The following is a 14,344-nucleotide window of genomic DNA, read 5'->3' as shown; positions in this document are numbered from 1 at the left end:
CTGACTCTCATCAGAAAAGTAAGTAGAGGGATACTGTCAAACTCATGACAGAGATAGATGATAGATACAAGGCCTTTTTATTTTTATTTTAGATGGAGTTTCGCTCTTGTGGCCTAGGCTGGAGTGCAATGGCGTGATCTCAGCTCACTGCAACCTCTGCCTCCCAGGTTCAATCCATTCTCCTGCCTCAGCCTCCCAAGTAGCTGGGATTACAGGCATGTGCCACTACACACGCCTAACTTTTTTTATTTAGTCAAGACGGGGTTTCACCACGTTGGTCAGGCTGGTCTCAAACTCCTGACCTCAGGTGATCCACCCGCCTCGGCCTCCCAAAGTGCTGGGATTACAGGCATGCACCACTGTGCCTGGTGGCTTTTTTTTTTTTAAGACAGGTCTCGCTCTGTCGCCCAGGCTGGAGTGCAGTGGTGTGATCTCAGCTCACTGTAACGTCCACCTCCCGGATTCAACGTACCCTCCCGAGTAACTGACTTTACAGGTGTAAGCCACCGTTCCCAGCTACTTTTTGTATTTTTTGTAGTGATGGGGTTTCATCATGTTGCTCAGGCTGGTCTCAAACTCCTGGGCTCAAAGAGTAGTAGTCCCAGCTACTAGGGAGGCTCAGGTGTAGGGATCACCTAAGCCTAGGGAGGATGAGGCTGCAGCAAGCCATGATCACACCACAACAAACAAACAAACAAACAAACAAACAAAAAAAAACACAGTGGTGCAGGCCTGTAGTCCTAGCTTCTCTGGAAGCTGAGGAGAGAAGATCGCTTGAGCCCACGAATTTGAGGCTGCAGTGAGCTCTGATCATGCCACTGCACTCTAGCTTGAATGACAGGGACTCTGTCTTTAAAAATAAAAAAAATAAAGAGTCCAGAAACTACTAGTATCGTATGGTGCCACCGCCTTGATTCATACTAGGGAGTTTTACCTACCATTGTTTTCAGTGCAAATGTCAACGTAGCACAAAAGTCAAATAGTGTCTTGGTATTATGAAAATAATTTTGATCTTGCTTTGTACACCATTGCTCTAGACCATAAGCATCTGAGTATAAGGACCAGTCTTATTTATCTCTGCTGTCAGCAGCATTTGGCATACTTCCTGAAATAAAGTAGGTACTCAATAAATGCTTCTTAATAAAGCACTTGATGCTCCAGAATTGCCTATAGTTATGAGCCCCTAACAATAAAAATTTCCGGCCAGGCACAGTGGCTGACACCTGCAATCCTAACACTTTGGGAGGCCAAGGCAGGTGGATCACTTGAGCTCAGAAGATCAAGACCAGCTAGGGCAACATGGCAAAACCTTGTCTCTACAAAAAATGCAAAAACTAGCTGGGCGTGGTGGCATGTATCTGTAGTCCAGCTACTTGGGGGGCGCTGAGGCAGGAGGATTGTTTGAGCCCAACAGGTTGAGGCTACAGTGAGCCATGATTGCAGCACTGCACTCCAGCCTGAGTAACAGAGTCAGACTGTCTCTTTTAAAAAAAAAAAAAAAAAAGGCCGGGTACGGTGGCTCATGCTTGTAATCCCAGCACTTTGGGAGGCCAAGGTGGGCGGATCACTAGGTCAGGAGATCGAGACCATCCTGGCCAACATAGTGAAACCCCGTCTCTACTAAAAATACAAAAAAAAAAAAAATTAGCTGGGCAAGGTGGCGCACGACTGTAATCCCAGCTACTTGGGAGACTGAGGCAGGAGAATTGCTTGAACCCGGGAGGCAGAGGTTGCAGTGAGCCAAGATCGTGCCACTGCACTTCAGCCTAGCAACAGAGCAAGACTCCATCTCAAAAAAAAAAAAAAGAAAAAAGAAAAGAAAAGTTCCATTCACACTGTGCTGACCTCAGACACTAAGTAAAAAGCAATTAGGAAATGAAGAGTCTTACACAAGGAGTTTGGAGATCATACCTGGGTCTGTCACTAACTAGCTCAGTTTTCTCAACTGCAAACTGGTAAGTATGAACAGGATAAATTCTGACCTCTTTTAGGTCTGAATTTCTTTTTTTTCTTTTTTTAATTAATTAGTCTAGTGGAGTAAATGAAAATTACATACTCGTCTGAGATACACAACTTTTTCAAAATCCTATCAGTGCGGTTGGTACCAAAACAGTAAATAAAAATATTCAGGCCGGGCATGGTGGCTCATGCCTGTAATCCCAGCACTCTGGGAGGCCGAGGCGGGTGGATCACTTGAGGTCAGGTGTTGGAGGTCAGACTGGCCAAGATGTGAAAACTCGTTTGTACCAAAAATACAAAAATTAGTTGGGTGTGGTGGTGTGCACCTATATAGTCCCAGCTACTCAGGAGGCTGAGACAGGAGAACTGCTTGAGCCCGGCAGGCAGAGGTTGCAGTGAGCAGAGATCATGCCACTGCACTTCAGCCTGAGTGACAGATGGAGACTCAAGAAAAAAAAAAAGAAAGAAAATATTCATACAATGTGGGGGAAAAAAATGTAGAACTAGTAGCCATCTATTGCTCTAAAAAAATTTTTTTTGTTTTTTTTTTAAGACAGGGTCTCACCCTCTCCCCAAGTCTGGAGTGCAGTGGCACAATCACGGCTCATTGCACCCCTGAACTCTGGGGCTCAAGCAATTCTCCTGCCTCAGCCTCCTCAGTAGCTGGGACTACAGATGTGCACCACCATGCCCAGCTAATTTTTGTATTTTTAGTAGAGACAGGATTACACCATGTTGGTCAGGCTGGTCTCGAACTCCTGACCTTGGGTGATTCACCCACCTCAGCCTCCCAAAGTGCTGGGATTACAGATGTGAGCCACTGCACCTGGCCTGCACCAGTTATTTTTACCAATTTTTTTTTTTTTTTTTTTGTAGAGACTGGTTCTCACTGCATTGCCCAGGTTGGTCTCAAACTCTGGGCCTCAAGGAATCTTCCCACCTCCGCCTCCCAAAGCACTGTGATTACAGGCATGAGCCACTGCGCCTGGACTAAAATAATTTTTTAACAGCTCCTTTCTTTTTTCTTCTACAACTGAGCCAATATATATATATTTTAAGCTCTAAGATTTTCACCATAATTTGCATGATCAGCAATAAGATGAGGCAGGGGCAACCGACTACATTTACTACTTGAAAATAAAACTTTCACTAATTCAAAATTGCTCATAATCTAGGCAAGAATTGGGATACTCGGTCTTTGCAAAGGAAATTCCTTACACAATGAACAGTGTAGAAAAGAATATTTGTATGTGTGACTTTGCCGTATAAAAGCAGGACCATCACTAGGCAAAACACAATAGTGAAAGAAGAAAAACTTACGCCCTTTCATCAACCAATCTGCAGTGAAATTTCACTCATCGCATCTTGGTTTTGGCATTTTTTGCAGGAATAGTACTAGCCTTCATATCTGCACTCGGAATTCTGTATATTCAGTAAAGTCTACAATAAAAATAGGTCCTGACCAGGTGCACTGGCTTATACCTGTAATCCCAGTACTTTGTGAGGCCAAGGCGGGCAGATCACCTGAGGTCGGGAGTTCAAGATCAGGCTGACCAACATAGAGAAACCCTGTCTCTACCAAAAATACAAAATTAGCCAGGCGTGGTGGTGCATGCCTGTAATCCCAGCTACTCAGGACGCTGAGGCAAGAGAATCACTTGAACGCAGGAGGCGGAGGTTGCGGTGAACCAAGATCGTGTCATTGCACTCCAGCCTGGGCAACGAGAGTGAAACTCCTTCTCAAAAAAAAAAAAACAAAAGTCCCTAAGAAAACTTAATAATCCTTTCATTAATATTTTAATACAGATGAATATTCCATAAAGACATGTTAAAAATATTCTGAAATATGTGTAGTGCTAATGTATTTTTATCCACTGAGTATAGAATCACAGCACAATCTTCATATACTTTTACCTTCACAAGTTCTTTAAATACAGCATGCTGAATCATTTTTCTTTTGTTAAGACCAGATGCCATCTCTTCAAGATCAATAGCAGACCTTTATGATGGTGGTTGGTGATTGGGATGGGGAGGAGAAAATCAGTTAAGAAACTCTAAGAAAAAAAAGCTTCTGCTCCAAAGAATGTACGACTATTCAGTCATTCATATTAATAGTCTTCCAATTAACATGCATGTAATTACTACAGATTCGTAAGTCTATATCATAAAGAGTTTTAGCCATGAAGTATTAGACACAAGACTTTGGTTTTCAAGGATTACACCTGAAAGTATAAATTTGTCCTAGTATCACCACAAAGAACTAGTTTTATTTACTTTGCTTGCAGCTTATATATTTTATATATCTTTACAACAGAAATCAGGACTACTTTCTCTATTTCTTCTTTTTTTTTGAGACAGAGTCTCACTCTGTGGGCCAGGCCAGAGTGTAGCGGCATGATCTCGGCTCACTGCAACCTGTCTCCCAAGCTTAAGCAATTTTCCTGCCTCAGCCTCCCGAGTAGCTGGGTTTACAGGCGTATGCCACCATGCCCGGCTAATTTTTTGTATTTTTAGTAGAGACGGGGTTTCACCATGTTGGCCAGGCTGGTCTCCATCTCCTGACCTCATGTTTCTCCCGCCTCAGCCTCCCAAAGAGCTGGGATTACAGGCGTGAGCCACCACGCCCGGCTACTTTCTCTATTTCTAACTGCTTAAATGCTGGTAGTCCCACAACTAATCCCAGTCTAACAATACAAGAAGAAATATCTAAAGCATGATAAGGGATAAGATTCAAGCGTTAACTCAGCTACCTGTATTGTTCTGTATGTCCTGCCAACTCAGTGCCTCTCCCAATGAATATGACAACTGAGACCACACACATTAATTCCTCAATCAAATATGAAACAGAGAAACCAAAAGGAGAACAAAAGAGAATACAGCTCTCCAATAACGGTTAATATCATCTTAAGCCTAAAAAGAATAAAATTGCAGTACTTTTCTAAGAAGAACCTGAATTGTTAAAAGGCTTTATATATTAAAATACTATCAGTATTTAATCAAATCCATCCAAATAAAAGACTAGTAAAATAGAAAAAAAAATGTAATTAAATGAAAACCACATGTAGTTTATTCTTTGAACTTCCATTATGGAAAAGTACTACACATGCTCTCGCTGAACATATGAGCACTTTTCCAGTGCTGCAGAGCAGAAATGATTCCTGATATAGCAAACACTTCCAGTTAGCACTTCTTTCCTGTAAACTAAACTTAACTGTGCCTGTTTTTTACCTGATTAATTTAACTTACTTAACATTTTCTCTCAGTTGCTTCACTAGTTTAATATTAACATCTGCTTCCAACAAAGCGGTACAGACTTCTTTTAGCATAGCATTCAATACCTGAAAATAAAGAAATAAATGAAATTTAAAGTACCCAGTGTATAATTTAAGTTCCATAAAAACAATGGTTGATCAATCATATGACCATAGCTTAATAAAATAATACCACAATACTGGGTTCTTCAGTTAGTTCTAAAGAGATAATTTTATTAAATGTTAAGTCATTTTGTCAAAATAAGAAACCCCATTTAGTTTTACACACCCAAGTACTAATTACCACAATTTTATTCCTATGTAAAAGTAATTATAGGCCGGGCATGGTGGCTCACGCCTGTAATCCCAACACTTTGGGAGGCCGAGGTGGGCAGATCTCTTGAGGTCAGGAGTTCAAGACCAGCCTGGCCAACATGGCGAAACTCCATCTCTACTAAAAATACAAAAATTAGCTAGGCATGGTGGCATGTGTCTGTAATCCCAGTTACTCAGGAGGCTGAGGCTGCAGTGAACCAAGATAGTGCCACTGCACTCCAGCCTAGGCGACCGAGTAAGACTTTGTCTCAAAAAAAAAACAAACAAAAACAAACAAAAAAACCCCCACACACACAAAGTAATAATAATAAAGACAATATACAAGCCAAAAAAAGTTTCTACAAATAGATGTTGTCTTTGACGTTTTCTAAGTTACTGAAGAGCTCCTGTTGTTATTACGTAGTGGTATACAATCACAATATTTGCTTTTCTTTTTTTCTGAAATGGAGTTTCGCTATTGTTGCGTAGGCTGGAGTGCAATGGCATGATCTCGGCTCACTGCAACCTCCACCTCCTGGATTCAAGCGAATCTCCTGCCTCAGCCTCCCTAGTAGCTGGGATTATAGGTGCCTGCCATCACGCCCAGCTAATTTTTTATATTTTCAGTAGAGACAGAGTTTCACTATGTTGGCCAGGTTGGTCTCAAACTCCTGAACCTCAGGGTGATCCCACCACCCTCAGCCTCCCAGAGTCGTAGGATTACAGGTGTGAGCGCACCACGCCTGGGCTTAATATTTTCTTTTCTTTTTTTTTTTTTTTTTTGAGGCGGAGTCTCGCTCTGTCAAAACGGCCCAGAGCTGGAGTGCAGTGGCGCAAATCCGGCTCACTGCAAGGCTCCGCCTCCGGGTTCACGCCATTCTGCCCTGGGCCTCACCTCCTGAGTAGCTGGGAGCTACAGGCGCCCACCACGCTCACCCCGGGCTAGTTTTTTGTATTTTAGATAGAGACCGGGGTTTCACCATGTTAGCCAGGAATGGTCTCGATCTCGTTTTTGTTGACCTCGTGATCCGCCGTACTCGGGCTCGCAAAGTGCCAAAGTGCTGGGATTACAGGCTTGAGCCACCGTGCCCGGCTAATATTTGCTTTTCTTAAAAACTGGACAACTATGGAAGTAAATGTGACAGAAGAAAGTTAGCCAGTCTTGTCACTTTTACTTAGAGCAGCAGAATACAGTTGGAAAGGCTACCCTCCATTAATAACTTATTATCATCATATGTTTGTTGAACTGCAAGGCACTGTAGTTGAAAGGTCATAAAATTAAGTCTTAAGAAAAGATGAGGCTTTAGCCACTCATGTATATAAAGTGCTCACACACTAGAATGTAAGCTCTATGAGGGTAGGAATTTTAGTCTATTTTGTTCACCGCTGTATCTCTGGTGCCAGCAAAAATGTCTGCAAAAACATAGGCCCTCAAATATTTGTTGAATGAACTCTCTCCTTCACCTCACTTTGTATGCCCTACAAGGAGAGGCTTATCAATTTTCTCTATCCCTTATTAAAGGAGTCTGATAAAACTGGAAGTGATCTTTCACCAGAGGGCTTTCTCCTTGTTAATTAGCTAGCAGCACAGTATCAAGAACAGAGAAGCTGCCAATTTAAGCAACAGCTGTTACTCTACTTCCCACCAAGAACTCCTCCCCTGGTTTCCTTTCCTTTCTACTATAAACACAAAGAACATAAGGGCTACCCAACAGGGAAAACTGTTTGGAAAGTTGTTTTATTTATTCTGAAATACAAGACCAAAAATGATTTAAGTTATGATTTATTATTTAATAAGAAGTATTAGAAAAAGCCCTTTATGAGGAATTAGGAAAAAAAAGTTTCTAATCCTGGTTCTTCCAAATAATCACATGAAACTGACTTTCTGTTTCTGTTAAATAAGAGGCTGAACTAAATGATCTCTAAGATGGTCTCAAAATTATTTAATTCCATTAGCTTAGTGTTGAGATAAAATTCTACGTAAGAATTAGTTTTCTAACCTCCAAGTTAGAAAGTTCATTTGATACTTAAAACTATTTTCTATGGTAAATGCTATTTTCCTATTTTACACACTAAGGAATCTAAAGTTGAGTTGCCCAAATTTACATTGTACAGCTACTAAATAGCTACAGTGGGACTCTAAACAATGCCTTCTAACACCAAATTCAGTACTTTCCCATTGTTAATACAAAATATAAAGTATACTTGTGAACCATAGTCATCTTTTTCAATTAATAAACCATTAAGATACAATCTGTGGGGGACAAATGAAACAAAGAAATATCTTAAAACAATATAGCCAGGAAGAAAAGTATTTTAATATGATCTAAGGAGTGGCTTACAAAAATCTCCAAAAAACTGAAGATTTCGAAGAAAGTGAATCAAAACAGACAAGATGGAAATGCTAGCCTTTTACAAAAATGCTAAATAAAAGTCACAAAGAAAAGGACAGATAAACACAGGCCTAGCCAAGAAGAAAGAAGCAGGGTAATGAAATTTTAGGTCTTTATCAACAGAGAAAACAAAAGTACAGTTGCAGATTTAAGACACTTTCAAATGATAAAATATGTCATTTTTACAAGTAAGTTAAGGTCAGTTTTGTTTTGGATTTTTTTTTGGAAAATTCTTTATAGAAAGTTGAAGTAAATTTGAAGTTGTAGTTAATTTCTCAATAAAACACTACTTACTGAATCCACTTTTAGGTTTTTGTCTACAAGTATTAAGTCTACATCAAAATACATATACATACAGAGTTTATTAATAAGCCATCTTCCCAATGCTAGTGATAATATACAATCATATATATTTCATACAATATTTTACATACCTCTTCATTGATAATGGTGGCATTGCTCAACGAGCGTAATGCTGATGTTATTTTTCTTCCAAGGTCTGCTAGAACCATCTTGACAGCTTTAAGATGTACTTACGAAAACTCTGGAGAGGAAAAAAAATTAAATGAAAATAATCAATTTGATTTCCCATGACTGAAGAGTTCTAAAGAGTATTTTAAGTTCAAATCACTCTAGTGTTTAGATACTGTAATTTCACCTTCCTTAGCCTCAACCTGTGCTTAAATATGGTCATGTCATAAAGATAAAACTGCCACTTGGTTATGATGCCTTATATTCAAATACTTAATTGGAATCCTGTATATGAATCAGCAAATTTAACATGTCAAATAATATACTTTGAGGAAATAATGACAAACTCATTAAATATGTTCTTTTTTTGGCACAATACTTATGAACTGAATTATGTATCTTGAACATTTTTAAATTAAAAGAGGAAAATAAGGTGAAATCTCCAGGAATATTGCCTAATTTCCCACATTAAAGGACTCTGCAAACTATTTTGATTCTTGCTCCCAAGCAAAAAAAAAAAAAGAAAAGTTTTAATAACTTTTCTAGTACAAAAAAAGCAACTGTTGAGCTATTAGCTGTACTAAAGCACTGTACTAAGTGATTCCACATACATTATTTCATTTTATTCTTCTAACCACAAAGGAAAGAGGTATATTATTTTACTCTTCTTTTTTTTTTTTTTTGAGACAGGGTCTCACTCTGTCACCCAAGCTGGAGTGCAGTGGTGTGATCGCAGCTGACTGCAGCCTCAACTTCCTGGGAGCAGGCAATCCTCCTGCCTTAGCCTCCCAAGTAGCTGGGACCACAGGTGCCTGTCACTATGCCCAGCTAATTTTTATTATTTGTAGAGACGCAGTCTCACTATACTGCCAAGGCTGGTTCTCTTCCTATTTTAAACCTGTTTCTGATTCCAGGAAAACTCTAACATAAGATAACGATTTAAGTTATCATTTATTAATAAGAATTACTAGAAAAAACCCTGGATGAGTAATCAAAATAAAATCCTAATCCTGGTTTTCCAAAAAAGTTACATGCAACAGACTTTCTGTTTCAGTTAAGTAAGAGTCAAAAACCCTTTCCAGCTCTAAAATCTTACTATTTTATAAAGTATTATATATTAAATGTACTTACTACTTGTAAGGATGCAAGGGCTTATGGGTGATAAACAAGCAAATATGGTTTGTAGTCCCTGCCCTCAAGACGCTTATCTACTAGCTGGTAAGACAAGGCACATAAATGCACACTAAAATGAGCACTAAGAGAGAATTCCTCCTGTTTGACTGCTTACTAACAGGGACATCAGTTTTTCTTGCCTTCAAACTGAAACATTGGTTCTTTGTGGGTCTCAAGCATTTGGATTAAAACTACATCAATGGCTCTGAGTTCTCAGGCCTTCAGATTCAGACTGGATCTACACCATAGGCTCTCCTGGGTCTCCAGCTTGCCAACTCATCCTACAGATCTTGAGATTTAAGTCTCCATAACGGCCTGAGCCAATTCCTTATAATAAATATCTTGCAGTGAGCTAAGATCCGGCCACTACACTCCAGCCTGGGCAACAGAGCGAGACTCCATCTCGGAAAAAATAAATAAATAAATAAATAAATAAATATCTTTATATCTATCTCTCTCTGTATATATTTATACACACACACACACACACACACACACACACACACACACACACTTTATTGATTCTGCTTCTCTGGAACAAGAAAAAAAAAAAGAAATAGGAAGAAAAAGGCCAGGTACAGTGGCTCAAGCCTGTAATGCCAGCACTTTGGGAGGCCAAGGAAGTAGGATCACTGGGGCTCAGGAGTTGGAAACCAGCCTGGGCAACATAGCAGGACCTCATCTCTTAAAAAAAAAAAAAAGGCCGGGCGCGGTGGCTCAAGCCTGTAATCCTAGCACTTTGGGAGGCCGAGACGGGTGGATCACGAGGTCAGGAGATCGAAACCATCCTCGCTAACACGATGAAACCCCGTCTCTACTAAAAAAAAATACAAAAAACTAGCCGGGCGAGGTGGCGGCCGCCTGTAGTCCCAGCTACTCGGGAGGCTGAGGCAGGAGAATGGCGTAAACCCGGGAGACGGAGCTTGCAGTGAGCTGAGATTCGGGCACTGCACTCCAGCCTGGGCGACAGAGCGAGACTCCGTCTCAAAAAATAAAAAAATAAAAAAGTAGCCAGGCATGGCGGCATGTGCCTGTAGTCCCAGCTACTCAGGAGGCTGACGGGAGGATTGCTTGAGCCAAGGAGGTCATGATCACACTACTGCACTCCAACCTGGGTGACAGAGTGTGACTCTGTCTCCAAAAAAAAAAAAAGAAAAAAGAAAAGGAAGAATTTTAGACTAAGGCAGAGGGTACAGGCTTTATTGGAAAGACTGAGTATGAATTTGATCCTGAAATAATAGTAGAATTTTAGTAAGTGGAAAAGACAAAACGGAATTTGAGGAAGATGAAATAGCATAGTCAAAAATGGAGAGAGACAAATCTGGGACACACTTATGCCTTATATATGCACTGTACTTATGGATCACTGAGCATTATTTAGGGGACAGGAAAAAAAACATTCAGGTCAGGACAGAGGAGTATACAGTTAGAAGGAAACAGAGATTTCAAAGGGCTCTAAAAACAAGGTCTGGGGAGTATCAATTTTCCAATATGAACAATATTATCAGAAAAGGTAACTCTTCAAAACAACTGTTTTGGTAACCCTTCTGAGCTAATGTAGTCTAATTTAGTCAACCAAGATTATGCAGACCAGATCCCCTCTACAAAATACACAGGGGATTAAAAATAAGAGAAACAGGGCCGGGCATGGTGGCTAACACCTGTAATCCCAGTACTTTGGGAGGCTGAGGTGGGTGGATCATCTGAGGTCAGGAGTTCGAGACCAGCCTAGCCAACATGACAAAACCCCGTCTCAAAAATACAGAAAAAAAAAAAAAATTAGCTGGGCATGGTGGCAGGCACCTGTAATTCCAGCTACTCGGGAGGCTGAGGCAGGAGAAACACTTGAAGATGGGAGGCAGAGGTTATAGTGAACTGAGATCGCACCATTGCACTCCATCCTGGGCAACAAGGGTGAACATCCGTATTAAAAAAAATAAATTTGGGGCTGGGTGCAGTGGCTCACGTTTGTAATCCCAGCACTTTGGGAGGCCGAGGCGGGCGGATCACCTGAGGTTGGGAGTTCGAGACCACCCTGACCAAAATGGAGAAACCCCGTCTCCACTAAAAATACAAAATTAGCCGGGTATGGTGGCACATGCCTGTAATGCCAGCTACTTGGGAGGCTGAGACAGATGAATCGCTTGAACCCGGGAAGTGGAGATTGCGGTAAGCCACAGATCACGCTATTGCACTCTAGCCTGGGCAACAAGAGCGAAATTCCGTCTCAATAAATTAATTAATTAATTAATTTTAAGACAAACAGGAAAATTAAGTAGCTGACTCATTCACCATAGAGAAAGCAAAGAGGTGAGAGGAATCAAAAAAAGGCAGGAAGTGAAAATGCATTCGAGGACCTATCACTGGCAAACAGATATCCCAGGCTGAGCTACAAATTAAACACTATACTTTTACTCAAGTACAATTTGGTAATTTAGAACTTTAAAAAAACTTACTACCAATACTTGATGAAATTGAAAAAAAATTGCTTACCATAAGATTTTTTTACAATTACATTGTTACTTAATCTGAGAGCCAACTACTTCATGGAAAAGATCCAGGACTTATTTCTTATGCCATACCCATTACACAAAATAATTATTGATCCTTAAATTAATATTCTTCATTTAAGAAATAAGATTCAGATGTTTCAGTTCACATCCTTTACCGTGGTACTGGGAGTGATATAATCCTATTCATGACACCACAATTAACTTTTTTAGAGGTCATGTCATAAACAGATCATCCTTCACTTTAAAAAGCTACACTAGGCCAAGCATGGTGGCTTACGCCTGTAACCCCAGCACTCTGGGAGGCCGAGGTGGGCAGATTGCTTAAGGTTGGGAGTTTGAGACCAGTCTAGTCGACACGGTGAAATCCCATCTCTACAAAATATACAAAACTTGGCCGGGTATGGTGGTGCACTCCAGTAGTCCCAACTACTCAGGAGGCTGTGGCAGGAGAATCACTTGAACCCGGGAAGTGGAGGTTGCAGTGAGCCGAGATCACATCATTGTACTCCAGCCTGGGAGACAGAGTGAGACTCCATCTCTAAATAAATAAGCTATACTAGTTAACTTTTTTGGAAGCAAACTCTAGGAAGTGTCTTTAATTTTTTAAATTAATTTATTTTAGATTCAGAGGGTACAAGTGTATACTTGTTACATCAGTATACTGTGTAATGCTGGGGACTGGGCTTACACACGTATGACCCAAATATTGAACCTTGAACCCAAGACGTACTTTTTCAATCTTCAGTCTCCTCCCAAACTCCCCCATTTTGGAATGCTCTGTGTCTACTATTTTCATCTTTATGTCCATGTGTACCTATGTTTAGCTCCCACTTATGAGTGAGAACATGAGATATTTGATTTTCTGTTTCTGAATTAGCTCTCTTAGGATAATGGCCTCCAGCTCCATCCATGTTGCTGCATAGGACATGATTTCATTCTTTTTATGGCTGCCTAGGTAATTCTTAAATATAAATCTAACTTTCCATGTAAACTGGTTGTTTTAAATTAAAAAATTTTAAAAACTTCTGTGAGGTTTTCCAATACACTTTTCCTTCTGTAAGTAGTTACTGGCAGTATATTTTAAAACATTTTTGCCTTAAATTAAAAAACATATATAATTTATTATATAATACATGAATACATATAGTTTTAATATATAAAATAATAAAATCTGTCTGGGCCCAGTGGCTCATGCCTGTAATCCCAGCACTTTGGGTGGCCAAGGCGGGTGGATCATCTGAAGTCAGGAGTTCAAGACCAGCCTGGCCAACATGACAAAACCCCATCTCTACTAAAAACACAAAAATTAGCCGTGGTTGGTGGCACATGCCCATAATCCCAGCTACTCGGGAGACTGAGGCAGGAGAATCGCTTGAACCAGGAGGTGGAGGTTGCAGTAAGCCGATATGGCGCCACTGCACTCCAGCCTGGGTGACAAGAGTGAAACTCTGTCTCAAAAACACAAAACACAAAAACAATAAAATAAAATCTTGCATTTCAGTAGAGGAATAAGAACATCTTATAATACCTTTCATTTACAGTGTTTCCTCTACAATGTCCAAGGATGATATGTTCCTGGAAACTCCATGTTAGAATTTTGCTTAAAATCTTAACACACACAGATGTAAAGTCGGCAGAATGGACTGTAAGGCCCCCTCAACACACACACACACACACACACACACACACACACGCATGAATGATTTTAATCATACTGACCTCCTTGCTATTGCTGTTACACATTTCCACGTCAGTGTCTCGGTACTAGCCGGCATGCTCTTCCTCTGCTTGACAACATAACTCCCTCCCTCATTTCCTTCAGATTTGTCCAGATGCCATTACTCAATGAGGTCTTCCCTAATCACTTATTTAAAACTGCAACCCCCTTCCCTATATTTTTTCCTATTGTTCTATTATCAACTGACATATGGCTTATTTATATTATTTGTCAACTATAATCTCACTATTGAAATGTAAGCTACAGCTAGGCACGGTGGCTCACGCCTGTAATCCCAGCACTTTGGGAGGCCGAGGTGGGTGAATCTCCTGAGGTCAGGAGTTCGAGACCAGCCTGGCCAACACGGTGAAACCCTGTCTCTACTAAAAATACAAAAATTAGCCAGGCGTGGTGGCAGATGCCTGTAATCCCAGGTACTCAGAAGGCTGAGGCATGAGAATCGCTTGAACCCAGGAGGTGGAGCTTGCGGTGAGCCCAGATCGTGCCACTGCACTCCAGCCTGGGTAAAAGAGCAAAACTCCATCTCAACAA

General features: G+C 40.5%; 1 protein-coding gene across 1 annotated transcript in view; it reads right to left on the bottom strand.

Moving 5' to 3' along the window:
• SRP54 (signal recognition particle 54) overlaps positions 1 to 12,248 on the bottom strand; it is a 44,922-nt gene extending 32,674 nt beyond the window's left edge. The window contains exons 1-4 of the mRNA XM_017886883.1: positions 12,056 to 12,248; positions 8,353 to 8,462; positions 5,206 to 5,297; positions 3,874 to 3,958 (exon numbers count right to left, since the gene is read on the bottom strand). Coding sequence (XP_017742372.1) covers positions 3,874 to 3,958; positions 5,206 to 5,297; positions 8,353 to 8,430 — 255 coding nt within the window. The 5' untranslated portion in view covers positions 8,431 to 8,462; positions 12,056 to 12,248. The remainder of the gene's footprint in view (positions 1 to 3,873; positions 3,959 to 5,205; positions 5,298 to 8,352; positions 8,463 to 12,055) is intronic.
• Between the last annotated feature and the right edge of the window lie 2,096 nt (positions 12,249 to 14,344).

This window comes from Rhinopithecus bieti, unplaced genomic scaffold (genome assembly GCF_001698545.2).
Source record: "Rhinopithecus bieti isolate Rb0 unplaced genomic scaffold, ASM169854v2 scaffold_15821, whole genome shotgun sequence".
Lineage (NCBI taxonomy): Eukaryota > Metazoa > Chordata > Mammalia > Primates > Cercopithecidae > Rhinopithecus > Rhinopithecus bieti.
Note: the sequence above shows the minus strand (reverse complement) of the source record. Positions and strands in the feature narration are given on the sequence as shown.